The 27,750-nt window shown below is 46.9% G+C and overlaps 1 protein-coding gene across 1 annotated transcript; it reads left to right on the top strand.

Annotated features, from left to right (window-relative positions):
• The first annotated feature begins 61 nt into the window (after positions 1–61).
• Positions 62–27,011, top strand: SOGA3 (SOGA family member 3). The gene is made up of 6 exons (XM_054393106.1): positions 62–976; positions 1,314–1,538; positions 7,135–7,293; positions 24,160–24,231; positions 25,112–26,287; positions 26,991–27,011. Exons 1-6 carry the CDS (start codon positions 62–64, stop codon positions 27,009–27,011), a joined length of 2,568 nt encoding a protein of 855 aa, XP_054249081.1.
• The last annotated feature ends 739 nt before the right edge of the window (positions 27,012–27,750 follow it).

Raw genomic sequence — 27,750 nt, 5'->3', positions numbered from 1 at the left:
CGGCGGCGGCGGAGGAGGAGGAGGCCGCCGGTGATGGACGTGTCTAGCAGATAGAGCCGCCATGAGCCAGCCGCCGGCAGGGGGCGCCGCCGCGGAGCCTCGCCTGCACCCCGAGGGCAGCAGCGGCCGGAAGCCGCCGCCGCGCGCCTCCTCCCCGGCCCGCGCTCGCGACACCGCCCCGCGCCCGCCGCCCGCCAGTACCTCCCGCGCCCCAGCTGCCGTCGCCGCCGCCGCCAAGGCCGCCTCGACGCGCCCGCCGCCGGGCCAGGTCCCCAGAGCCGCCCGTGGCCGCGCCGCTGACAAGGCACCGCGCGGCGTGGGGCCTGCGGGAGCTGTCCAGCCCGGCGCCGGTGCTGAACCGCCGCCCGCCGCTGGTGGAAAAGCCGCTGCCGAGGAGTCTCCGCCGCTGCGCGCCGCCGAGCCCGCTGAGGAGGCGCCCCCTGCAGGAGGCGGCGGCGGGCGGGAGCGGGAGGGGGCGGGGGCGCCGCAGCCGCCGCCGCCCAAGCAGTGGCGGGGGAAAGCGGGGCGGTCTCCGCTGAAGGGCGCAGGGGAGGCGGCCCCGGCGCCTCCATCTTCCTCGGGCGCAGGGAAGGGCCGCGGGGCGGCGGGTGGCGGTGGGTACTGGAAGGAGGGATGCCTGCAGAGTGAGCTGATCCAGTTCCACCTCAGGAAGGGGCTGGCGGCGGCAGCCCAAATGCAGACCAAAGGCAGCAACCACAGCAGCAGCGGCAGCGCTTCTTCCGCCGCCTCCTCCTCCTCCTCCTCCTCTGCGGCCGCCGCCCCGGTCGAGCCTCCCCCGGGCGCCTCCGCCTCCTCGCCCTCTGCCATGGCGGCGGCCGGGGCGGAGGGGCTGCGGCGGGAGGAGGCGGGCGGCGGCGGCAGGAGTGGTACCCCCGAGGGCTCACTGAGCCCGCAGCTGCAGGAGGAGATGCAGGAAGAGATGGAGAAGCTGCGGGAGGAAAACGAGACCCTCAAGGTAAGGGGCCGGGGCGGCGGGGGCAGCGGGAGGCAGTAGCCAGGGGTCGGGGGAACAGGGGCCAGGCCGCCTCCCACCCCCATGCCCGGTCGGGGGTTTCCCTGCAGCCCTCTTCCCCGGCACTGCCACTGGAGGCAGGCTTAAGGTGGCCCTGCGGTGGGGGTGCGGGCAGGGACATTTGCTTGGGTGCGGAGCTACTAATGAGGTGGGTGGTGTTTAGCTGGTGGTCCTGCGGGGGGGGGGGGGGTCCATTTTGGCAGCTTTCCCTTACCCGTGCTGCTATTTGTGCTTCTGACCCACCTGTTGCCTCCCTGTCCCCTTGTTGCCCCACTGCCAGAATGAGATAGATGAACTGAGGACGGAGATGGACGAGATGAGGGACAGTTTCTTCGAGGAGGACGCTTGCCAGCTCCAAGAGATGCGGCACGAGCTGGAGCGAGCCAACAAGAACTGCCGGATCCTCCAGTACCGGCTGCGCAAGGCCGAGCGCAAGCGGCTGCGCTACGCCCAGACCGGCGAGATTGATGGCGAGCTCCTGCGCAGCATGGAGCAGGACCTCAAGGTATGCCCCTGGGCAGCTGTCAAGGGGAGGCAGTGCCTCGGACCAAGACATAACTCTGCGCTTGGTCCTCATGAATCAGAGCATGGCTTGAGTTGGAAGGGCCCTTAGAGATCATCTAGTTCCAGTCCTCCTGCCATGGGCAGGGACACCTTCCACTAGACGAGGCTGTTCAAAAGGCTCATCCAGAAGTCTTAAACACCTCCAGGGATGAGGCATCCATAGGTTCTCTGGGCAACCCATTCCAGTGCTTCACCACCTTCATAATGAAGAACTTCTTCCAAATCTAAATCTAAATCTAAATCCTAAATCTAAATCTAATCTAATCTAATCTAATCTAATCTAATCTAATCTAATCTAATCTAATCTAATCTAATCAAAATCAAAATCTAGTCTAATCTAATCTGGGCAACTCATTCCAGTGCTTCACCACCTTCGTAATGAAGAACTTCTTCCAAATCTAAATCTAAATCCTAAATCCTAAACCCTAAATCTAAATCTAAATCTAATAAAATCTAATCTAATCTAATTGAAATCGTAATCTAATCTAAATCTAGTCTAATCTAATCTGGGCAACCCATTCCAGTGCCTCACCACCTTCATTATGAAGAATTTCTGCTAAATCTAAATCTAAATCTAAATCTAAATCTAAATCTAAATCTAGGTAACCCATTCCAGTGCTTCACCACCTTCATAATGAACTTCTTCTAAATCTAAATCTAAATCTAAATCTAAATCTAAATCTAAATCTAAATCTAATAAAATCTAATCTAAATCTAAGTCTAATCTAACCTAATCTAATCTGGGCAACCCATTCCAGTGCCTCATCACCTTCGTTATGAAGAACTTCTAAATCTAAATCTAAATCTAAATCATCAAAATCTAAATCTAAATCTAAATCTAATCTAATCTAATCTGGGCAACCCATTCCAGTGCCTCATCACCTTCATTATGAAGAACTTCTAAATCTAAATCTAAGTCTAAATCTAAATCATCAAAATCTAAATCTAAATCTAATCTAATCTAATCTAATCTGGGCAACCCATTCCAGTGCCTCACCATCTTCACTGTGAAGAACTTCGAAATCTAAATCTAAATCGCATCTAAATCTAATCAAATCTAATGTAAATCTAAATCTAAATCTACATCTACATCTACATCTACATCTACATCTGAATCTAAATCTAGTTTCAAAAGTTCCCCCCTCGTCCTGTCACTACAAGCCATTCTAAATTGTCCCTCCCCAGCTTTCCTGTAGCCTCCTTCAGGTACTGGAAGGCCACTCTAAGGTCTCCCTGGAGCCTTCTCTTCTCCAGGCTGAACCAGGAAGAGATACTTTTGCACCATCTGCATGCCCAATGCCTGGCACACTCAGACCCAAGTGCTGATCCCATATGTATTGGGAATGAATTACATTAACTTGGCATCAGAGGCTTGGGGGAAGTGGGTTAGGGATGCTGCAAGCGGACAAAGGTTGAAATTTCATAGGATATCTGATGACTTGGATCCTCCATCCTTACAAAAACCCTCATCAAAAGGCCCTCCCAAGCTCTCCTGTAGGCCCATTCAGATACTGGAATCAAGTGTTTCCATCTGTTCTGCCAGTGCAGCTCATGGGGTAGCAGTGGACAAGCATACTGTGGCACTTCAGGGTTTATTTAGGCTGGCTGCAGCTTTAGTCCTATCAGTTTTGGTAAAGTTGTTGTGCAAGAAGTGTCTCAAGTCCAAATGAGGACCTAGAGATTTTGGATCTTCATGATGAACCTAAAACATACCCTACCCCTGCAAAATTAAACCATCCTCACCAGATAGTCCTCTTGACTTTAAGAGGATTACAGTTCTCTTCAGTCAAGGTTTCAGAGAGCTGGCAGGTTGAATACTGGCAGAGTCAGAACACAAAGCCCTGGCCCCACTGATGTCAGCAAAAAAACTGCTGTTTTCAGGATTTCTGAAAATCCTGAAGCTGGGATTTTCCACATCTCACTGAAACCATAGACACAACCAATCAGATTTCAATGTCTAATCAGCCGTAGTCCACCCATAACGTCAGAATGAACTAAGGCCTGTTGTTGAGGAAGAGTTTCAGCTCTGAATTCAAGATTACCATTGGTAAGATCTCCATCATAGAATCCTAGAATTGTTAGGGTTGGAAGCGACCTCAAGGATCATCCAGTTCCAACCCCCCTGCCGTGGGCAGGGACACCTCACACTACAGCAGGTTGCTCACAGCCACATCCAGCCTGGCTGCAAAAACCTCCACGGGTGAGGCTTCCACCACCTCCCTGGGCAATCTGTTCCAGTGTTTCACCATCCTCACGGGGAAGAACTTCTTCCTAACATCCAATCTGAATCTACCCACTCCTAGTTTTGCTCCATTCCCCCAAGTCCTGTCACTCTCTGACACCCTAAAAAGTCCCTCCCCAGCTTTCTTGTAGCCCTCTTCAGATACTGGAAGGCCACAAGAAGGTCTCCTCAGAGCCTTCTCTTCTCCAGACTGAACAGCCCCAACTCTGTCAGGCTGTCCTCATATGAGAGGTGCTCCAGCCCTCTGCTCATCCTTGTGGCCATTCTCTGGACATGTTCCAGCATGTCATCTCCATTCTAGGTTGGTCCAGTTATATAAAAAAACCACTGTTCCTTGGGCTAGTTGGAAGTTGTTTATTTTCTTCTTCCATCCACTAGATTCTTACTGAATCAGGATTCCTATGTCCTGCAATTTCCCATGGAAGCACAGAGCTCTGGAGAGCAAATATAAGGTTATTGACCACACTTCAGCCTGTGACTCCAGTTACCTGAGGCTCATTGGATTCTGTGGGTGCAGTTGAAGATGCTCATTTAATGCATGGGCAGGAACTAGGTGGTTTTTAAACTTGGTGTTTGATCAGTCTAATGGAATAAGAGTCTGTTATTCCCAGGCCTGGTTTGCAGACTTGGATCATCTCTTCTGGACATTTTCCAGCTTGTCATCATTCTTATTAAAATGTAGGAACCAGTCCAAGACTCGTTCTAGTAATTTTCTCACTAATGCCATCTAAAATGCTAATACCCTTCTCTCAATTTCTGTTTGATATTCCTTCTCTGTACATATTCTTCTCCTTCTGGTTTAATGGCCATGGTGGTATTGTGTCCCTGGTTGGACTCAATGACCTGAAAGGTCTTTTCCAACCAAAATTATTCTGTGATTCTGTGAAACTCCATGTTGTCTGTTGTGGCCATGACAGTTCTCTAAGTACAGCTGTCCCTGTGGTTCTTGACAAAATGGTCTTCTTGGTCAGAAGAAGCAAAGCAACCCCTTCCTCAGGGGAATTTCTAATTGAAACAAGGGGTCTTGGCACACTCAGAATGCTGTTTAGGTGAGTAGCTGATTTGTTGCAGGCAGAATTTGAACATGAACCTTCCTGCCCCAAGTCAATATTGTGATTTCAGCTTCCAGAGTTGATTTCCTAGTTGGCTCAATGTTACTTGATGTTAGCAAGTGTGCAGGGCTTGGGGGGAAGTGGGTGGGGCATCTCTGGTGAGGTGCTTGCCTGCAGTGTAGGAGGTAGCAGCTGAGGTCTTAGGTTGAGCTGGACAAAGGGCTCACTTCAATGATGTTTTCTCCCACATCTTTCCCAATAACTATACAAGTGACTCTTTGGAAAGGGAAGAGTGTTTTTGCAGAGTGTTCCCACAGATGATGAAGGTGTTCTGCTCTGGAGTAGGGATGGATGTCTACTGCCAGATTTCTACCTAATTAAATTCTGGGTGCTGGCTAACCATAATTGTAACTCGTCTGCAGTTCTTTGGGCTGTTCCCAAGTCCACTGCTGGGGAATTTCTGTCCAAAATGGCCTCAACCTGAGCCAGGGGAGGTTTAGGTTTAGGATATTAGGAAACATTTCTTTGCTGCAAGAGTGGTCAGGAATTGGAACAGGCTGCCCAGGGAGGTGGTGGAGTCACCATCTCTGGAGGTGTTCAAGAAATGTGTGGCCATGGCACTTTGGGATATGGTTTAATGGCCATGGTGGTGTTGGCTTGATGGTTGGACTCAGTGATCTTAGAGGCCTTTTCCAACCTTAGTGACTCTACAGTTCTGTGAAAACAATGCTGTTTATTTTGCATGGGTAAAATATTGGGGGGCTCAATCCTTCAGGGATGCAGTCATGCATTTAGCTGTATCCAAATACATCTTGCATAAGTGAGTGCCATTCCCCACCTCATCTAGAAAGCTCTGTAGCATTTCCCTGCATTAATTGCTACTCCTCCAAATTTTATATTGAATACCTGCTGCCATTAATGATCTTGTTGCTTGGCTGTGTTTACTGCTGCAGCCTGTATCTATGAACTGAGGACAGATTCTGATAGGATGCTGTTCCAAATGTGTCCCCCATGATTTTCCATTTCCTTTGGTTGGGCAACCAGATGAGCAGTTTAATACTGAGCATAGGCAAAGCCATCAAGCTGTAGCCCCATGGCGTGATTCTCAGCTCATCCTGCAGTCTCTTTGGAGCATGGTTATAATTGAAATTCCCCTCCACTCGCTCTTTCTGTGAGGCATTATGTGTCTTGAGTGCTGCCTGTGTGGTGGGGGAGGTTACTGAATGATTTCTGGGCTACACTGCAGCACTGTATCTGTAATTCACACTGGGTTTCTTGTCAGAGGAGGCTGAGTCACTAGCTGCTGCTGTTTTCTGAGTTTGGATCCTTCTAGACTGCTTGCTTACAATCTTTTTTTTTTCTTTAGATTTTTAGTGTGTCAAAAAGAATTCTTTGACATAGTAACATCAAGATGAGGCTAGTGAAAGCCATAAAGGATATCTCCCTGAGCTCCCCTAGCTAATGCTAAGAAGGATTAATTAGACTTTCCCGTATTCTAAAAAAAGCAGGAAATTAGGCTCTTCAAACTCTGTGTCTAAATCACCAGCACAGCAGTGATTAGTGTGTGTTTAAATGTGTTTGCTGCATGATTATGGTTCCTCATGGTTTCACAGAACACAATGCAAGTGGCTTGAATGGCAAAATTCTCATTGCTTTCTATGAAGAAGAGAAATTAGATCTTGATGTATGCCTTTTAACTGTATTCTTGTGAGAATGCATTTTTAAAAACCCAAAGAGCTTAGTGTTCATCTTCATTTGACATATTGGACATCATTTGAGCAAAAGAGAAGACTGAGAGGAGATCTTATTAATGTTTCTAAATAACTGAAGGGTGAGTGTCAAGAAGAAGGGGCCAGGTTCTTTTCAGTGGTGTCCTGTGATAGGATGACACAAACTGGAACTCAGGAAGTTCCACCTCAACATGAGGAAAAACTTCATTGGTGTGAGGGTGCTGGAGCCCTGGAGCAGGCTGCCCAGAGAGGTTGTGGAGTCTCCTCCTCTGGAGACTTGCAAGACCCATCTGGATGTGTTCCTGTGTGGCCTGCTCTAGGTGATCCTGCCTTTGCAGGGAGGTTAGACTCAGTGATCACTGGGGGTCCATTCCAACCCCTACCTTCTGTCTATCTGTCTCCTTACACAGAAACCTCCAGAATTAACCTTTCTGGTTAGGTTGCTTAGGCACCAAGCACTACAGCAGTAATTCTTGGCTTTTAATCTTTCTTCTGAAATACCATTTCATTTAGGTTGCAAAAGACGTGTCGGTGAGACTTCATCACGAGCTGGAAAACGTGGAAGAGAAACGAACCATAACAGAAGATGAAAATGAAAAATTAAGGCAGCAGCTTATAGAAGTTGAAATTGCCAAGCAGGCACTACAGAATGAGATGGAAAAGATGAAGGAGGTTAGTGTTGCTTTTTACTTCTACTCAAAGTATTTGAGGTTTTCAGATTCTTACTGCTGAACTAACTGGTTTTCCTTCTAGAACTCACTCGGGGGGGTGTAAGATATGGCAGGCAAAAGTTGATAATTCCAAAGAATGTTGAAGTACAGCTTTGTGATTGGGAAGCTGAGAAGAGTCTGAAGGGGATTTGGTGTTTCCTAAGCAAAACAGAAGCCAAACTGTGACTTTGTTTTTCTTGTAGAAGAAAGGGAATGTGGAACTGATGGTAACAGAGTTCAGGTGCTTTGAGATATTGTATGTACATTAAGGTACAGGCATTGGAACAGGCTGCCCAGGGAGGTGATGGAGTCACCATCGCTGGAAGTGTTCAAGAAATGTGTGGCCATGGCACTCTGGCACATGGTTTAATGGCCATGGTGGTGTTGGGTTGATGATTGTTGGACTGGATGATCTTAGAGGTCTCTTCCAACCAAAACCATTCATAGATTCATAGAACCATAGAATGGTTTGGGTTGGAAGGGACCTTAGAGATCATACAGTTCCAAACCCTCTGCCAGGGGCAGGGACACCTCCCACTACATTAGGCTGCTGAAGGCCTTCCCCAGCCTGGCCTTGAACACTTCCAGTCAGGGAGCATCCACAGTTTCTCTGCACAACCTGTTCCAGTCTCTCACCACCCTCTGTCAAGAATTTCTCCCTAATCTCCAGTCTCAATCTCCCCTCTTTTTAGCCAAAGCCCTTGTCCCTTGTCCGGTCACTACAAGATCTTACCAAAAGTTCTTCCTCAGTTCTCTTGTAGCCCCCTTCAGGTACTGGAAGGCTGCTCTAAGGTCTCTTTGGAGCCTTCTCTTCTCCAGGCTAAACAAACCCAACTCTCTTAGCCTGTCCCATAGTGGGGGTGCTCCAGCCCTCTGATCATCTTCATGGCCTCCTCTGGACCTGCTCCAGAAGTTCAATGTCCTTTTGTGCTGGACATTGAACTACTGGGTTCTATGATTTTATATTTACAGGAAGAGTGCTGCAGGGAGTCAAAGGCATCTAGCTTTGCAGCTGGTGTTCCCCACAGGTTTATACAAAGACCACTTTATCTCCCTTGCTGGATACTACCAGGGACCAGCAAACTCTGAGACTGGGTATCTAGCTGCTTCTTGTTCAGTTGTGTTCTTTGGAGTGCTGGGAAGTGAAAGATTCTACCTGGCCTTTCAGTCTAAGCATGATTTTATGTTATATCTACTTCATCTTCCAAATGACTCCATTTGCTGTTGGAGAGATGCAAAATGCTGTGCTATTAAGTAAGCAGAAAAATTTTGCTATAGCAGTAATGGCCTGGCTGACAGAGATAACAAAGCATGCAGTAAAAAGGGAAACTGTTGACTAAGGATAAGAAAACTCAGATTTTAGGAACAGCTCAGTATTTAAAATTCAGTGAATGCCACCAATTTCACTTTTAATGCTATTCCTTAGAAGGAGTGCCAATGTCTACTTTGATCTTGTATGCAGCAGAAGTGATGTATTTCAGTTGGTAAGACAGTCAGGGAATTTTCAGTTCTGTGATAAGTTACAGAGTTTTTAGGAACTTACTTTAGTGTTTGCTTTAAATGAATGTAGTATTGACTGGAACTGAGTTCAAGACAATGTTAGTAGAAGATAAATAAGTGTGGTTTTTTTTCCACTTCCTACTGCTTTTCCAGATAATTGCAGATTTGAAATGGGCATGAAATCTGAGCCTTAGACAGCTTCCTTCTCCTCTGCCTGAGGCTTTCATTTTCTGTTTTCACTCTGCTTTCACTCTTTTTCTGCCCCAACCCAAGAGACATGAACCTGCTGCAGCAGGTCCAGGGCAGGGCACGAAGATGATCAGAGGACTAGAGAACCTCTCCTGTGAAAATAGGCTGGGAGAGTTGGGGCTGTTTGGCCTGGAGAAGAGAAGGCTCCAAGGAGACCTTAGAGCTGCACTTCAATATCTGAAGGGGGCCTACAGGAAGGCTGGGGAAGGACTGTTTAGAAGGGCCTGTGGGGACAGGATGAGAACAAATGGTTTGCTACTGGAGCAGGGCAGATTTAGTTTGGACATCAGGAGGAAGTTCTTCACTATGAGGATGGTGAGATACTGAAACAGTTTGCCCAGGGATGTGGTTGAGGCCCCATCCCTGGAGACATTCAAGGTCAGACTTGATGTGGCCCTGGGCAGCCTGATCTAGTTGAAGATGCTCCTGCTGACTGCAGTGGCATTGGACAAGATTACCTTTGAGGGTCCCTGCCAACGTGATACAATCTGTGAATCAAATAAAACTCAGTTTCTGGGACCATCATGTTTATGAGACCATGATCTTTCTCTAATTATCCTTATAACTTGTTGTTAAGCTTGGCTTTACTCCTTTTTTCTTTAATTACTCTTGTCCATTTAGACTCTACTTTCTTCTAGATTCCCATGTATGGATCCTTTCCTCCTGTTCTCTGATAGATTGTATCACCACTCTAGGCTTCTTTTACCTTGCTTCTTCTTTGGCTTCTTCAGATAACAATGAAGTGTAGTGGAAATTTAATAGCTTTTGTTCTTCAGGAGCTCTGCAGCTGTAGGAAATGAACCCAATCAAAAGGCTGCTTCATCTCTGTCATCAGTAGTTGCTTTCTCTTTATCCTAATCATTCCTTCTGGCCTGCTATGCTGCTTTCATACTGGTTTCCACTTCTTTCTTTGACTTAGGTGTTTGCCCCTTTCTGTCTTTGCTGTTGGTATCAATGGGAAGATACTGGAGACTCCAGAAGAAAGGAGAGTGTCATGTTTAAGCTAGGGACTCTTCTACACAGTGCTGTTTTCATGAAGCTGAAACAGATGGATAATGGCCACTGGCACAGAATGGGGACACTGGGTTAGAATAGAAAAATGCAGTAAGACAAAGTAGGGAAGGAAAAATGCACCAGAGTAGAGGTGGAGTGGACAAAGAATTAGAAATGCATCCTCATGTTGGACTGGAGAGGAGAACTGCCAGGCCCAGTCACTGTATGCATTGTCATAATGAGGCAGGAGTTTGTATTTTTGTGTTTCAAAGAGGCTGCTGATGCCCTTTCAGGAGCAGAGGACATTAGGACTTTCAGGAAGTTGGAGGATGGTTGAGGAGCTGCAGGCCAGAGAAAAGCAAGTTTGAAATGAAGCCAAATTTTGATGCACTTTGCAAACATGCTGTGACTTGGGGGCCCAATGGAAGGATGCTGGTGTAGAATTCTGATTCTTACAGATTATAAATCTAGCATCAGTGAAGAAGCTACAAAAATGTTAACATGAAACAACTCTGAAAACAAGCCAAAGCAGTCTGAAGTGTATTAGAATTTTTCTGTGGCAAATACCTTTTGTTCTTCTCTGGCAGTCAGAGGTTTCATGCATCTTAAGTGCCATTGTCAGGTAGTCACAGAGTCACAGAATTCGTTGGAAAAGACCTTTGAGATCATCAGGTACAACCGGTCACCCAACACCATCTAATTAACTAAACCATGGCACTAGTCATACCTGTTAATGTTAATTTTGTCTTTGTTTGTCGGTTATTTCCTCTGGCCTCATGGGTTTTGTTCCTTTGTCACTGCAGTGCAGCCCATGATGACCAATGGAACCTCCTGCTTGAGGAAGTTCTACTCAGCTGTGTGTAAAGTTAAGACCTATTGGCTAGGTTGTGGTCTTCATTGAGTTTAAGAGTAATGGGACAGTTAATCTCCAAAAACAATGAAGCATGATAACAGTACTCAGAGTATGTAATGACTGATTTCTGTCCTTTTATGTCATCACATGTACTGCAAAAAAACACAAACCTTTCATTCTCCTTGAATTTTATTTATGAGTAACTGCCATGGGAAATTTACTCTTGTTTTATAGTGAACAATAGCAGAGAATGGTTAAAAGACTTGAAATGTTGGAGGCAGAATGATAATTTTTTGTAAGGGAATCTCTAGAGCAAGACCAAAGCCAAAGTTCTCTTTGTGTTTAAAAAAAAACATGGTAGACTTGCCTGGAAACATCTCTAGAAGATAAATGCTAGCAGATGTGCTTGCATAAAGACTAATCCAGAGTTCTGCAGTGGAGCAGGTGGGGGAATTATTATAGACTTGAGAATCTATCTGCCCTTTAATACAGAGAGTTTCTGTTTGATTTCTTGATTTAGAGCTGTTGAAAAAAAAAAAAAAACAGTTGTGATTTTTTCCATGATAAAGAGTTGTTGCTGACAGCAGTGGAAGCTTGCAAGCATCCAGGATTTGGAAGGTGTTCCAGCAAAGTGTGGATTTTCCATGTTTCTTTTACTGTCATAGAATCATAGAATGGTTTGGGTTGGAAGGGACCTCAAAGATCATCCAGTTCCAACCCCCCTGCTATGGGCAGGGACACCTCCCACCAGCCCAGGTTGCTCAAGGCCTCATCCAGCCTGGCCTTGAAACACCTCCAGGGAGGAGGCATCCACAACCTCCCTGGGCAACCTGTTCCAGTGTCTCCCCACCCTCACTGGAAAGATTTTCTTCTTAATCTCCAGTCTCAATCTCCTCTCTTCCAGCTCAAAGCCATTGTCCCTTGTCCTGTCACTACCAACCCTTGTGAGAAGTCCTTCCACAGCTCTCTTGTAGCACCCCCACCCGGCCCTGGAAGGCTGCTCTAAGGTCTCTCCAGACCTTTCTTGTCTCCAGGCTGAACAGCCCCAAGTGTCCCAGCCTGTCCCCATAGGTGAGGTTCTCCAGCCCTCTGATCATCTTTGAGGCTTCTTCTGGACCCTCTCCAGCAGTTCCAGGTCCTTCTTGTGCTGGGAGTGTCAGAACTGGAGGCAGTGCTGCAGGTGGGGTCTGAGCAGAGCAGAGCAGAGGGGCAGAATCCCTTCCCTGTGCTGCTGCTCTCCCTGCTCTGGAAGCAGCTCAGCACACAGCTGCCTGCTGGGCTGCCAGGGACCATTGCTGGGTCATGGGGAGTTTGACATGAGATGTCTTCTGCTCCTTCACTTCAGGAGTTTATACCTGCCTGCATGGATCTGTGTTTTCAGGAGTGGTGCCTGCCTTGTCAGTCAGTATGGTTTGTTCACTGCATGGAAAGGGAAGAAGGCAGCAGGGTCTGAGGACCTGGGCACTGGAGCTGGAAGAAGAGAACTGCATTCTTTTCGTAATTTTGGTACTAACCTGCTGTGGCACTACAGGAAAGAAATGAAACTTTTCTGCTTACTCTTGCAACCTTTGTCTGCCCTGCTTATACACAGATTAGCTCTCCATGCATCTCTGAGTGCTGAGACTGCACAGAAATTAGGAGGGCAGCTGAGAATTTCACAAGAAAAACTGCTGTTAAAAACAAACAACAAACTCCCATCACCCCAAAACCAGAGAGCTGTGTGAAGAACTGGTAAGGGATGATCCCATCCCAGTTCCTTTGACAGCAATATCAGCTACCCCTCTGTGTCTCTTGTATAAAAATCCAGTGTCTTTCTCAAAGCCCTTTCACTCTTTATAGACTCTTCTCCTCCCATTTAACCATAATCACTTATTCTCTCTCTCTGTCTTGATCCCTTCCCTTCCCTTCCCTTCCCTTCCCTTCCCTTCCCTTCCCTTCCCTTCCCTTCCCTTCCCTTCCCTTCCCTTCCCTTCCCTTCCCTTCCCTTCCCTTCCCTTCCCTTCCCTTCCCTTCCCTTCCCTTCCCTTCCCTTCCCTTCCCTTCCCTTCCCTTCCCTTCCCTTCCCCTTCCCTTCCCATTTTGCTGTGTTCTGGTTCCTAAGTCCCAGTCCTGTCCTTCTCCTTCCCGTTCCCTCCTTCTCTGCATACATCCAGCTCTTCCTGAGGCTCCAACGTCCTCTCTGTAGTTCAAGTCTTTTCCAGTCCATTTTCCTCTTATTCTGCTCCGAAGTTTCTTATCTTCATTTCTTAGTTACAGCTTCTTTCTTCTGCCAAATTTGTCCTTTTCCCCTGATTCTTCCACCCCCTCATACAAATCTGTCAGCTTCCTTGGTTTGTTCTGTTCCTTTTCTTGTTCCCTAGCTCTTCACTTTTGCATCAGGACTGGGAGCAGGTCCCTCAGCTGCTCCTCCCCAGCCCTGTTCTCCAGAGCCTTCACCAGCTTCATTGCCCTTCTCTGGACCTACTCCAGCTCTTCAATGTCCTTCTTCTACTGAGGGCCCCAAAACTGAACCCAGGACTCAAGGTGTGGCCTCACCAGTGCCCAGTACAGGGGGCCAATCACATCCCTGGTCCTGCTGGTCACACCATTGCTGATCCAGCTCATGGCCTTCTTGGCTACCTGTGCACACATTGACTCATCTTCAGTCAGCTGTCAACAGGCACCCTCAGGTCTTTCTCTGTTGGTCAGTTTCCAGCCACTCTGCCCCAAGCCTGGAGCATTCATGGGGTTGTTTTGACCCAAGTGCAGGACTCAGCCCTTGGTTTTTGTTAAACCTCATACAATTGGCTCATTGATCCAACCTGTCCAGGTCTCTCTGTAGAGCCTTCCTACTCTCCAGCAGATCAGCACTCCCTCCCATCTTAGAGTCATCTGCATGTCTGTAGATTATACCCCAATTGATGCCACCCATGCTTCTTTGTGGTCCTCACCCATAGCTCCCAGCTGGTCCATCACCTGTTACAAAGCACTGCTGTGTGCAGCTGAACTGCTCTTTTGTGTGGAGCACAACTCTTCTTCTTCTCTTTTAGAGGTTTTATCAATCCATGGCTGCACTCCAGGCATGAGAGCTATCCCATCACGTCTCTGAGGTCCCACTGAAGTCATGCATTTATAGTTTCTCTTTGTTGCCTGTGCTGCAGGCATGCAAGTCACTGAGAATGGATATTTGGTTGTGCTGCTTTGAAAAGGAAAGTTTGAGTCTCTGACATCAGACCACCCCCAAGCACATCCTGAGTGCACTTTGTTTTCATGTTAGAGTTTAAGTCTTGTTTCAAACAGCAGGTAATGGGGAGAGTAGGGACAAGGTTGAGATAAGTTGCTGTTAATTTTAAGATGTTTGAGGTCTACTCCACTCTGGTGAGACTCCACCTGCAGTGCTGTGTCCAGCTTTGGAGCTCCCTGTGCAAGATGGACGTGGAACTGTTGGAGAAGGTCCAGAGGAGGGCTACAAAAATGATCAGAGGGCTGGAGAACCTCTCCTGTGAAGACAGGTGCAGAGAGATGGGGTTGTTCAGCCTGGAGAAGAGAAGGCTCTGGGGAGACCTTAGAGCAGCCTTCCAGTATTTGAAGGGGGCTACAGGAGAGCTAGGGAGGGACTTTTGACAAAGACATGGAGTGACAGGATGAGGGGGAATGGCTTCTGACTGAAAGAAGCTCCATTTAGATTAGACACTGGGAGAAATTTTTTCCCATGAGGTTGCTGAGGCACTGGAATAGGTTACCCAAGAGCTGTAGAGGCTCCAAGCCTGGAAGTGTTCAAAGGCAGGTGGGAAGGGGCCTGGAGCAACCTGATCTAGTGGGAAGTGTCACTACCTATGCACAGGAGTTGGAACTAGATGATATTTAAGGTCCCTTCCAACCCAAACCTTTGTAGCTATGTGTCTGTACTACAGAGTGGTTCCAAAGAATGTTTATAGATATAATGATTGGTGCTTTATCTATATAAACAGAAATAAATGTGTAAAAACAAATCCATAGACAGCTTCACCCATCAGTGATGCTCTTCCAAGACTTACAGTGATTTACTTGCTCCTGGCACCAGATGGCAGCAGGGGAGGCTTTTATAGGGCTCTCACAAGCCTCATTTCTTCCTAAGTCTTTTGAACGACCCAAATCCCAACTCTTATCAGCAACACTTCTACTAAAAGTACCTCTGCTTAGAGGATTTCCATGATCTGGAATCTCATTTGGTTACCTGATGAAGATTCAGTTTGCTTTGGTGAAAAGAACAGCAGGATAATGAGGAAAATCTCTTTTCAAAAAGACAGGAGATTTTACAAAAGCGATGAGAAACAAATCTCTGCCTGAGTTCCTGCAGGAAAAAAAAAGGCAAAAAAATTCCTCTGTCTCAGTGGTTCTCCAAGAGCTGCATCCCTGCAGATGTAACCCCCCCACCCCAGTTACTTCTGTCAGATTTGCTCATGTGAAATTCTGTTACCTTTGGTACCCTGCCCAAATATTTTGTTCCTTTAAAAATAGTCCTCAGTAGGGATGCTATTTATCATCTGTGAGGGGGTGCTTCTGACATCTTGGCTCAGAACACACTGCCATGGCTTGCACAGATTGCAGAGGGAGCCAGCTAAGCAGAGTTTGCTACAGTTCAGAAAAGAATCATCATGCAGAAAGAAATTGGCTTGGTACAAAAATCTGTTGTAATAGTTCGCTGAAAATGTCCTGCCATAAACAGGGAAAAAAAAAAACCAAAACCAATGTGCATTGGAGAAGCAGTTTGCACTTAAATCTTCACAGAATCAACCAGGTTGGAAAAGACCTCAGAGATCATCAAGTCCAACCTATTACCTAATACCTAACATCTTCTAAAATTGTTTTTTAATGATGTATCAACTGTCAGCCATTCACAGGAGCCATTTGCTTCAAGAGAATGTAGTGAAAGTGAACATTTGGGGACTGGAACATCCACCTTACAAGGAGAGGCTGGGAGAGCTGGGGCTGTTCAGCCTGCAGAAGAACAGCCTGAGGGAGGGAATCTCATTAATGCTGATCAATAGCTAAAGGGTGAGTGTCAGGAGGATGGAGTCAGACTCTTCTCAGTGGTGTCCAGTGACAAGAATCACAGAATCAGTCAGGGTTGGAAGGGACCACAAGGATCATCTGGTTCCAACCCCCCTGCCATGGGCAGGGACACCTCACACTAGAGGGCAGTGGACACAAAAGGGGCAAGGGATACAAACTGGAACACAGGAGATTACACTTAGACATAAAGGAAAAATTCTTCACTTTGAGGGTGGCTGAGTCTTGGAGCAGTCTGCCCAGAGAGGTAGTGGAGTCTTCACCTCTGGAGGCATTCCAAACCCACCTGGACATGTTTCTGTGTGATTTACTCTGGGTGATCCTGCTCTGGCAGTGGGGGTTGGACTCAATAATCCTTCCAACCACCACCATTCTGTGATTCTGCTGGATTCTGTGAAGCAGGACACTTTGCAGGTGTTTTGTACAACTCTTTTTTTCCTGTGCAGTACAGCTGCACACAGCTGTGTCTGTGCAGAACACCAAACCTTCCATCAGGCAGATAGCTCACATGCAGGGAATGATCACAGAATCACAGAATCAATAATGTTGGAAAAGACCTCCTGGCACAACTTGAGACTGTGTCCTATTGTTCTGCTGCTGGTTGCCTGTGAGAAGAGACCAAACCCCACCTGGCTGCAACCTCCCTTCAGGTAGGTGTAGACAGCAATGAGGTCTCCCCTGAGCCTCCTCTTCTCCAGGCTAAACACCCCCAGCTCCCTCAGCCTCTCCTCGTAGGGTTTGTGTTCAAGGCCTCTCCCCAGCCTTGTTGTCCTTCTCTGGACACATTCAAGTACCTCAATATCCTTCTTAAGCTGAGGGCCCAGACCTGGACACAGCACTCAAGGTGTGGCCTAACCAGTGCTGAGCACAGGGCAGAAAGACTTCCCTGCTCCTGCTGGCCACACTATTCCTGATGCAGACCAGGATGCCATTGGCCTCCTTGGCCACCTGGGCACATTGCTGGCTCCTGTTCAGCTGCTGTCACCCAGCACCCCAGGTCCCTTTCCACCTGGCTGCTCTCCAGCCACTCCAACCCCAGCCTGTAGCACTGCTTGGGGTTGTTGTGGCCAAAGTGCAGCACCTGGCACTTGGACTTGTTAAATGCCATCATGTTGGACTCTGCCCATCTGTCCAGCCCCTCAAAGTCCCTCTGCAGAGTTCTTCTACCCTCTAACCAATCAACACCTGCTCCCAGCTTGGTGTCATCTGCAAATTTACTGATGACTGACAGATCATCAATAAAGATGTTGAACAGGATGGGGCCCAGAACTGATCCCTGGGGTACCCCGCTAGTGACTGGCCTCCAGCTGGATGTGGCACCATTCACCACCACTCTCTGGGCTCAGCCCTCCAGCCAGTTCGTAACCCAGCTCAGAGTACCACAAAGGAAGCATTATCCGCGGGGAATAATGCTCAACAAATGGCTTCTGTGACCAGGCTGAACAGGAGTAGAGGCTCTATGGCTGAGCAAGGCAGCCAGCTGGTTCTTAGTTGGCCACCAGGGTGCCAGTTGTGCTCCACCTCTGAACTGCCCTGGAAGAGCTATGCTGCAAAGAGCAGAATTGCATGTTTTGAGCCACCTTCTTCTTTTAGACTCTCATTTGCACTCATTTATAGCCATATCCTGTGATGTGTGTCACTGTGTATTAAAGAGAGATGAGCTGCTGATGTTCTCTATGGGCTTTACTCACTTGTGTGCAGCTCTTCAGTTTTCTCCCTTCAGATCTCCAGTTTAGGAAGCATGCATTCTGTGACTGATCAATCATAAGTTTTGTGGTTTGGGTTTGTTTGTGGTTCAGCAATGTTCACACATTCATCATAAGTTCTCATACCAAAATTACCAAGGGAAACACTAATTTTTAACTGAGACACTGTGGTGTGTTGCTGTGAAATAATGCAAGATGATCAAAGAAGAAAACAATGTGAGACCTAATTTGGTGAGAAAGGCTCAATAACTTCTCATTTGAGAAGTGGGCCAGTGGCAACTGCATGAGGTTCAACAAGTCAAAGTGCAAGGTCCTGCATCTGGATCAAGCCAACACCAGGCACAAATCCAGGCTGGGTGCAGAGTGAGTTGAGAGCAGCTCTACAGAAATAGACTTGGGGGTGTTGGTTGCTGAGAAGTTCCCCAGGAGCCAGCAGTGCCCTCCTGCAGCCCAGCAGGCAGCTGTGTGCTGGGCTGCAGCCAGAGGAGTGTGGGCAGTAGGGCAGGAGAGGGGATTCTGCCCCTTGGCTCTGCTCTGCTCAGACCTCACCTCCAATCCTGCCTCCAGTTCTGGTGTCCCCAGCATAAGAAGGACATAGAGCTGCTGGAGCAAGTCCAGAGGACGCCACAAAGATGATCCAAGGGCTGGAGCACCTCTGCTATGAGGCTAGGCTGAGGGAACTGGGGTTCAGTCAGGAGAGGAAAAGACTCTGGGGGGGACCTTAGAGCTGCCTTCCAATACCTGAAAGGATCCTGCAGGAAGGCTGCAGAGGAACTTTTCCTGAGGCTGTCTAGCAACAGTACAAGAGGGAATGATTTGAAGCTGAGGGAGAGTAGGTTTAGACTAGATCTTAGGAAGAAGTTCTTCAGAATGAGAGTGGTGAGACTCTGGAATGGATTGCCCAGGGAGGTTGTGGCTGCCTTCTTCTTGGAGGTGTTCAAAGCCAGGTTGGATGAGGCCTTGAGCAACCTGGGCTGGTGGAAGGTGTCCCTGCCCATGGTGGGCAGGGGGGTTGGAACTAAATGATCTCTGAGGTCCTTTCCAACCCAAGCTAACCTTTTAGAGGTACAGATGAGCTTTTCTAAGTGTGTGTTTCTGCTGGCACGTTTTGACACGTGGTGTGTTGTCTGGTTGTTTCCATTGCTGCTGTTAGCAGCAGCATCCATGCAGATGTGTAGAATGAGCCCTGTGGCTCTCAGTTCTGGTTTGCTTTGTTGGATCCTAGTTGTATGATGGTGTTAATTGACTTTGGCTCTCTCAGCAATGGATCCAGGTTAGGTTAATAACCAAGCTCTTTGTTTAGGTCACAGATGAGTACTTACAGATAGAAGGTATTTGCCATGCATCTGTTTCCATCAGTGTTGTGTGTAGTGAGAGGCTTCTACATGCCTGTAAAGCATGACTGATGATGACATCCAGCTGGCCTAATTATCAAGAGTGTTTTACATTACAGGCTTGGCTGAATTATTTTAATTTTTACAGATGCTAGCAGTTTAGATCTTTGATTAAATGATTAATTAGAAGCACCAGCAGCAGTGCCCCAGAAAGTGTTTTGAACTGGAGCATTGCCTTGGTGGTACTCATAAGTACACTCAGAGGTTCATTTTCCTTGTGGAGTATTACTGCTGAGTTCCCAACCTCTGGTCAGGTTTCATGCAGTCAAAGCAGGGCAGATTTAGGTTGGGCATCAGGAGCAAGTTCTTCACAATAAGGGTAGTGGAACACTGGAACAGGCTGCCCAGAAATGTGGTTGAGACCCCATCCCTGAAGACATTCAAGGTCAAACTTGATGTGGCCCTTAGCAACATGATCTAGTTGGAGATGTCCCTGCTGACTGCAGCAGGGTTGGACAAGATATTGGAATGTATCTCTAAGGTCTCCCTGGAGCCTTCTCTTCTCCAGGCTGAACAGTCCAAACTCTCCCAGCCTGTCTTCATAGGAGAGATGCTTCAGTCTCTGATCATCTTTGTGGCCTTCTTTGTGGTCTCTCTTCTGTTGGGGGCCTCAGAGCTGGACACAGCATCTCCAGGTGAGGTCTCACCAGAGCAGAGTGGCAGAATCATCTCTCTTGACCTGCTGGCCACGCTGCTTTTGATGCAGCCCATATGAAGATGTACATCTTCATATTTCATAGAATCAGAGAATGTTTAGGGGTTGGAAGGGACCTCTGGATCTCATTGAGTCCAACCCCTTTGCCAGTGCAGGTTCACCTGGAGAAGGTCACACAGGAACACATCCAGGCAGGTTTTGAATGTCTCCAGAGAAGGAGACTCCACAACCTCTCTGGACAGCCTGCTCCAGTGCTCCATCAACCTTAAATTAAAGACGTTCCTCCTCCTGTTTAGATGGAACTTCCTAAGTTCAACCTATATTTAGTCATATTAAAACAGATATTCTCTGGTTGCCCCAAGACTTTTATGACTGACCATCCCTTTTAGTAGTTAAAGCTCCTCCAACCTTTACTTTATCCAATATGATTTTATGGTGTTTGGTTTTTTTGGGGGGGCAGAAGCACAAAATGTTCATTAATGTAGGACCAAGAAGTGATTCTTGTATAACCCCATCAGGGTTGCTGTGCATTAACCTGCAGGTGATTTGCTGGTTCAGTGACATTTATGCTGAGTGCTGAAGAGTCAGATGTTTGTTCAGGGTAGCTACTTAAAAATGCATCCCAGTGATCAAATATTTATAACGAGCTCAGGACTGCCAAACTTCACTTCAGAATGAAGGATTGAAATGAGTTTAAGCACCACAGCTTAAACAGCTTTTTGTGCAGCTGTTCCATGAGAATGAAGATGGTAAAACAGTCAACTGAACAGGAGGGAGACATTTTTTACAGTGGGGGTGTTGAAAGACTGGTGGCTGGAGCACCTCTGCTATGAGGATGGGCTGAGGGAGCTGGAGTTGTTCAGCCTGGAGAAAAGAAGAACCCAGGGTGATGTTATAGCTGCCTTCCAATACCTGAATGGACCCTACAGGAAGGCTGCAGAGGGACTTTTCATGAGGGTGTCTAGAGACAGGACAAGGAGGAATGGTTTGAAGCTGAGGGAGAACAGGGTTAGACTGGATCTTAGGCAGAAGGGTGGTGAGACTCTGGAATAGGCTGCCCAGAGAGGCTGTGGATGCCTCCTCCCCAAGGGTGTTGAAGGCCAGGTTGGATGGGGCCTTGATCAGCTGAGTCTAGTTGAGAGGCATCCCTGTACATGGTGGGGAGGTTGGAGTAGATGATGTCTGAGGTCCCTTCCAACCTGAGCCATTCTGTGATTGTCTGACTGGCCCAGGTTGCCCTGAGAGGTGGTTGATGCCCTACCCATGGAAACATCCAAGGCCAGGCTGGACAGGGCTCTGAGCAACCTGATCTAGTTGCAGATGTCCCTGCTCACTGCAGGTGAGATACTCTCTAAAAAGTCTGAAGAAATCTAGGTGTGTTAATAGGTGTGAGAAAGAAAAATCTTTAGATTTGGCAAAATCTTGTATGTTTTTATTTCACAATTATCATATCCCTACTTGTGCCTGTGGTGAGGTGGGGGCTGGTCTCTTCTCCAAAGGAACAAGCAACAGGACAAGAGGAAATGCCCTCAAGTTGTGCCAGGGGAAGTTTGGGTTGGACATTAGGAAAACCCCTTACCCCAAAAGGGTTGTCAAGGCCTGAAACAGGCTGCCCAGGGCAGTGGTGGAGTCCCCATCCCTGAATAGATGTAAAAGCCACACAGATGTGGTGCTGAGAGACCTGGTTTAGTGGTGACCTGGCAGTGCTGAGTTAATGCTTGGACAGGTCTCTTCCAACCTAAATGATTCTGTGATGATTGCTGTTGGGTGGTGGTGTTTTGAACAGTGCTGAATACTGTCTGTCATACTTGCAGTCCCAGATGAAGACTGGGGCAGTGAATTGTGCAAACCTTGACAAAAAAACCCTCTTTTCTCCCCCAAGAAAAAGCCAAATAGCCGAGCTGGCAAATAAATAGCAACCTGGCAAGCCCTAGGAAATAGGTTTAAGTAGCATCACTTTGCAGCCAAATACCTTATTGCAGCACCTTCCCTCCAAAGGCTGCAGTGTTCTGAGGTTTGCTTTTGTGTCTCAGGATTAGGGAGCTGAGTGTAAGCTGACTGTGCTTCTGCAGCTGTAATGAGGCCTGGCTGGAGAGTGCTGGGGAACAAAGCATCTTTAGCTCTTCCATCTTTTGAAAAGTTCAAATGTCAGGAGACCTCTTCCTCTTCAGAACATCTGCTTCCACTGTTTGATGGTATCCTGGTGGATGAAGGAGTGTGCTGTAATCACAGAAAGCAAACCATCACAGTTTGGCCAGCTGCATGAGCAGGGCGTATGGAGAACTTTGAAGTCAGCTTTCAGCTTTTACTGCTCAGGGGGGGTTCAAAGAAGAAAAAGAAAGAATCAAATGTAGAGGAAACAGAAATATGCTGCTTCATGTTATGCATTGCAAAGTGTGCTTTTAGCTGGCTCTACCACAGAGTTGTCATGGTTTGCTCTAGCAAATGTGGGTTTGGTTCAAAATGCAAAGGGTTTCTCTAGCTAAGGTGCAAGTGTTAGGTAACTTTTTTTAGAACCATCTAGTCTGGAAAAGACCTTTAAGATTTATAGGTTCATAGAATGGTTTGGGTTGGAAGGCACCTTCAAGATCATCCAGTTCCAACCCCCTTGCCATGGGCAGGGACACCTCCCACCAGCCCAGGTTGCTCAAGGCCTCATCCAACCTGGCCTTGAACACTTCCAGGGAGGGAACATCCACAATCTCCTTGAGCAACCTGTTCCAGTGTCTCACTTCCCTCACTCTAAAGAATTTCTTCTTAATCTCCAGTCAAAATCTCCCCTCTGAGATTATCAAATCCAACCATTAACCCAACACTATCTTTTCTTTCCTTTTTCTTTCTCATTTACTAAATGAGAAATTATTAAATGATTTAAATTATTGAACGAATAATGGCAAGTGAATAATAGCAAAGGATCTGAAAACGATAACTGAAAGAACTCCTAACTAAATGCAAATGAAATACAGATCCTGGAGGGCAGCTCCAGTGCTGGAGCACTCAGGGTCAAACCCAGTTTTACCTCCTAGTCTTTCCTAGGTAAGCAGGGATTATACAATACCTGTGCCAGTTGAATAATAGAATAGAATAGAATAGAATCAAGAAGGCTGGAAGAGACCTCAAAGATCACCGAGTCCAACCTGTCACCCTAAACCTCATGACTATCTAAACCATGGCACCAAGTGCCATGTCCAATGCCCTCTTGAACACCTCCAGGGATGGTGACTCCACCATCTCCCTGGGCAGCCCATTCCAATGGCCAACCACTCTCTCTGTGAAGAACTTTCTCCTCACCTCCAGCCTAAACCTCCCCTGGTGCAGCTTGAGACTGTGTCCTCTTGTTGGTGGTCTTATTGTCCCCAGTGCTGTTGAAATATTTCATCAGTACTTCAGCACTTTAGCAAACTCCCCATTGTAGAATCAGTACCATGGGCATTCTCCTCCTATCACTCAGGTCACCTGAGGGGTGGTGGAAGCCTCATCCCTAGAGGTTTTTAAGGCCTGGCTCAATGTGACTCTGGGCAACCTGATCTAGTGGAGGATGACCCTGCCCTTGGCAAGGTGGTTGGAACTGGATGATCCTTGGGGTCCCTTCCAACCCTGACAATTCTGTGGTTCTGTGTAATTCTGTGACCTCAGTGGCACTGCTTTATGTAACTTCCCTACTCCAAAGGCTAAGGCTACATGTCTGGCTAGACACATATTGAATTACCTTGGCCTCATTAGGGTTAATATCAAATGGGCAAGCTGGATTTCACTGCTTGCCTCAGCTTGTCCTTCTGGCAGTTACCACTTGGGTTACCTTCTTTCTTATCTCTATTGTCCTGTGTTAAACATTCATTGGAGAAGAGGAGGCTGAGGGGAGACCTCATTGCTCTCTACAGCTGCCTGAAAGGAGGTTGGAGTGAGGTGGAGTTTGGTCTCTTCTCCCAAGGATCAGGTGATAGAGCGAGAGGAACTGGTCTGAAATTGTGCCAAGGGAGGTTTAGGTTGGAGATTAGGAAAAAATTCTTTGCTGCAAGAGTGGTCAGGGATTGGAACAGGCTGCCCAGGGAAGTGGTGGAGTCACCATCTCTGAAGGTGTTCAAGAAATGTGTGGCCATGGCACTTGGGAACATGGTTTAATGGCTATGGTGGTGTTGGGTTGATGGTTGGACTGGATGATCTTAAGAGATCTTTTCCAACAGAAACAATTCTGTGATTATGCACTAATCTTAAAATGTATTAATGTATGAATAAAACAGGTAGCAGAGTGATTAAACTAATGCTTGTATAACAGTACTGGGTCATTTTTGGGCAGCTGTCTCTCACCTCTGTGCTTAGTATCTCAAGGATTACAAGAAATTCATTCTCTTCTACTTGTACTTGACTTGTTATGTTTTAAAAGAGTGCCTGGATTACATACCTCTTACTGAAATATTCACTGCATCTCATTTTATTGTTATTGCAGCAGTCACTGAAGAGAAGAGGGAGCAAAGACCTACCAAAATCAGAAAAAAAGTCACAGCAGACACCAACAGAGGTAAGTTGTAATAGCAGTAGCCTGGATTCTCATGTGGGGGCTTCAGGGACACTATGAAAATCACAGAATTATGGAATGGTTTGGTTTGGAAGGGACCTTAAAGATAATCCAGTTCCAGTGTCCCTGCTGTGGGCAAGGACACCTCCCACTAGCCCAGGTCACTCAAGACCTCATCCAACCTGGCCTTCAACAATTCCAGTGAGGGAGCATCCACAGCTTCCCCGCACAACCTGTTCCAGTGTCTCACCACCCTCACTGGAAAGAATTTCTTCCCAATCTCCAGTCTCAGTCTCCCCTCTTTAAGCTCAAAGGCACTTCTCCTCATCCTGTCTCTACAAGCCTTTGTAAAAGAAACTATGCTCATGGTTGGTAGATTTGCATTTTTCTTGCCTGCTTGCTTTTCTCTTTCCTGTGTGTTGTAAACAGAGAGCTCTTACCCCAGGTCTGCAGTCAGACCACCTAAACAAACTGTTGGTGCTGCACTGGAACCCACCAACGTTCATCCACTCTATGTTCTAGGCAAAAGAAGTAAATGGGAGCAGCAGTGACACAAGATTCTAAAGCCTTTGTGTGCTGGCTTCTGGATTTGTGAACACTGTAAATTCTATCACAGTGTTTCAAGCCTAGAAAAAAATAAGGATTTTTTATGAGCCTCCCCCAATATGTTTTCTGGGAACTGTGCAAATATTTAGTCACAAGTGAAGCAGTCTTTTACCCCTAAGTGTTTATTTCCATCTATTTATTGATCAGTACAGGAAAATCTCTTAGTTTCTAGAGCTGTGCACCTGTGATTGTTAACCTTGTGATTTAAAACCATCCACTGGAGGTCTCCTGCTTTACATCAAGTTTCCTCAAATGCTACTTTTTCTTTTTGTCTAAGGAGGACAATGAAGACCTAAAATGCCAGCTACAGTTTGTCAAAGAAGAAGCAGCCTTGATGAGGAAGAAAATGGCTAAGATAGATAAAGAGAAAGACAGATTTGAACACGAGCTGCAAAAATACAGATCATTTTACGGGGATTTGGACAGTCCCTTGCCAAAAGGAGAAGCAGGTGGGCCACCTACCACAAGAGAAGCTGAGCTCAAGCTTCGATTGAGGCTTGTAGAGGAGGAAGCTAACATTCTGGGGAGGAAAATAGTGGAACTAGAAGTAGAAAATAGAGGGCTGAAAGCAGAGCTTGATGATTTAAGAGGAGACGATTTCTCAGGGACTGCTAATCCCCTGCTGGGAGAGCAGAGCGAATCCCTGTCAGAATTACGGCAGCACTTGCAGCTCGTGGAAGATGAGACAGAGCTGCTGAGGAGAAATGTGGCTGATTTAGAGGAGCAAAACAAGCGCATAACAGCCGAGCTGAACAAATACAAGTACAAGTCCGGGGCCCACGAGAGCTCCCGGCACCATGACAGCGCCAAGATGGAAGCGTTGCAGGAGGAGCTGAAAGCTGCCCGCATGCAGATCAATGAGCTGAGCGGCAAAGTCATGCAGCTGCAGTACGAGAACAGAGTCCTGATGTCCAACATGCAGCGCTATGACTTGGCCTCTCACCTGGGCATCCGAGGCAGCCCCCGGGACAGTGACGCCGAAAGTGACGCGGGCAAGAAAGAGAGCGACGATGACTCGCGCCCTCCGCACCGCAAGAGGGAGGGCCCCATTGGAGGGGAGAGCGACTCCGAGGAGGTACGCAACATTCGCTGCCTGACACCCACCAGGTCCTTTTACCCCACCCCAGCGGGGTGGCAGAAAAGCTTCACTGACAGGCAGCAGATGAAGGACATTCGCTCCGAGGCCGAGCGGCTGGGCAAGACAATAGATCGCTTAATCTCTGACACGAGCACCATCATAACAGAGGCCAGAATTTATGTAGCTAATGGGGACCTCTTTGGACTGATGGATGAGGAAGATGATGGCAGCAGAATACGCGAGCATGAGCTTCTTTACAGGATCAATGCCCAGATGAAGGCCTTCAGGAAAGAGCTCCAGGCTTTCATCGACAGACTGGAAGTCCCAAAGTCTTCGGATGACCGCAGCACAGACGAACCTTTGTCAGTGAGTCAGGTAGACTTTTACTTATTATGGCATGCAGGTAAAGAGGCTCTGCCCAGGGAATTAGGCTTCCAATCTGATGTGTGGCCCATGAAAAATCTTTATGCTAGATGAAAAAGAGCTGTTTCTTACATGATTTTCAATCCTCATTTGGCCTTCTCAAACCTTCTTAGAATCATAGAATCGTTTGGGTTGGAAAGGACCTTCATGGTCATCCAGTCCAACTGGTGTACCAAGGTTGGTGCTAAACCACAGCCCTCAGCACCATATCTCTGCCTCTTTGAAACACCTCTATATGAGGTGAATAAGTTTGGACTCATGGAATTTAAGAGAGTTCTGCTCTAGGAGGTAGAAGATTTTCTGCCTTTCAGAGTTTGCAACTGCATTTGCCAGAGTTGTGCCTTCATTGCCAGTAAAGGCAGTGTAGGCAGCATTTTTGGCATATAAATGAACGTGATCATTTCCTTAGTAGTTGGGTTCCTGTTAAATGAATATGAAGAAAATCTTACTCATTTTATAAAAGAGGAAACATTAAATTTCCAAAATCATAGAGAATATGACAAACCACCCAAACCACCTGAACAGATCTACTTTTCAGAATCCCAGAGCCATTTGGTAGCATGAATATTGGCATTGCTTTAACTGACTCTATCTAATTGAAGGCCTGTGGGTCACTGCTTACGTGCAGCAGTGACTAAAGTTCATTTTTAGGCAGAATTATTCCAGAGAGGTTTAGGGGAGCAAGTTCTTTGCTGATTCAAAGTATTTTGCTGTCAAAAAAAAAAGAATTCAATGACCTACCTTTATCTTCCTGTGCTATCCTATAGCTGCCTAATCTCGTTACTGCTCCTGGTGTTACCCAATGGTTTAGTAAATCTCTTTTTGCTCATTTAGTAAATCTCTAAATGTTCATTTACTTTGTGCTGTGCTGCTAATTGACAGTTAAATAGTTGCCAGGTGAAGCTGAAAGTTATTATTTCTTATTCCTATGCTGACTAATTAGTCTTTTGTTTCCTTGTATCAGAAAGTCACAGACGCAGTGAGTTTGAAGCTAATCAATTCCCTCCTATCCGTGTACTGCATGAAATCAGACAGAAATGGCATTTGGCATGCTCACTTTCTGATCTAGCTCTGAGCTTGTTGAGCTCCCATTAGCTTGAAGGCAGAGCACTGCATGGGCTGACACAAATTTAAAGCAAAGTAGTTAGTATTTTCTCCAAACAAAGAAGAGCCATAGGTTAAATTGGACATTTCAGGCCCTGACCATGCAGAACTCCTTCTGAAGTCAATGGGAGATGGGCACTTGGTGCCTTCACAAGCTTAGCCTGATTCACTATTTTGTTGAAAGTTTGGACTTGCTATTCCATTAATTGACTGTTCTCTTTGTCTTTGTATTTACTTTCCCAGATGTTCCAGCCTATCATTTTACTTATCCTCATCCTTGTATTATTTTCATCCCTTTCATACACAACAAT

The sequence above is a fragment of the Indicator indicator genome, chromosome 27 (genome assembly GCF_027791375.1).
Source record: "Indicator indicator isolate 239-I01 chromosome 27, UM_Iind_1.1, whole genome shotgun sequence".
In the NCBI taxonomy this organism is placed as follows: Eukaryota; Metazoa; Chordata; class Aves; order Piciformes; family Indicatoridae; genus Indicator; species Indicator indicator.
This window is presented reverse-complemented; position numbering and strand designations above follow the sequence as displayed.

Bases quoted from the DNA above. Each gene is read 5' to 3' on its own strand.
- SOGA3 (XM_054393106.1), top strand. From the start codon at position 62: ATGAGCCAGCCGCCGGCAGGGGGCGCCGCCGCGGAGCCTCGCCTGCAC. The intron at 977-1,313 runs GTAAGGGGCCGG...CCCCACTGCCAG, and splicing joins AGGAAAACGAGACCCTCAAG to AATGAGATAGATGAACTGAG. The intron at 7,294-24,159 runs GTTAGTGTTGCT...TTGTTATTGCAG, and splicing joins AGATGGAAAAGATGAAGGAG to CAGTCACTGAAGAGAAGAGG.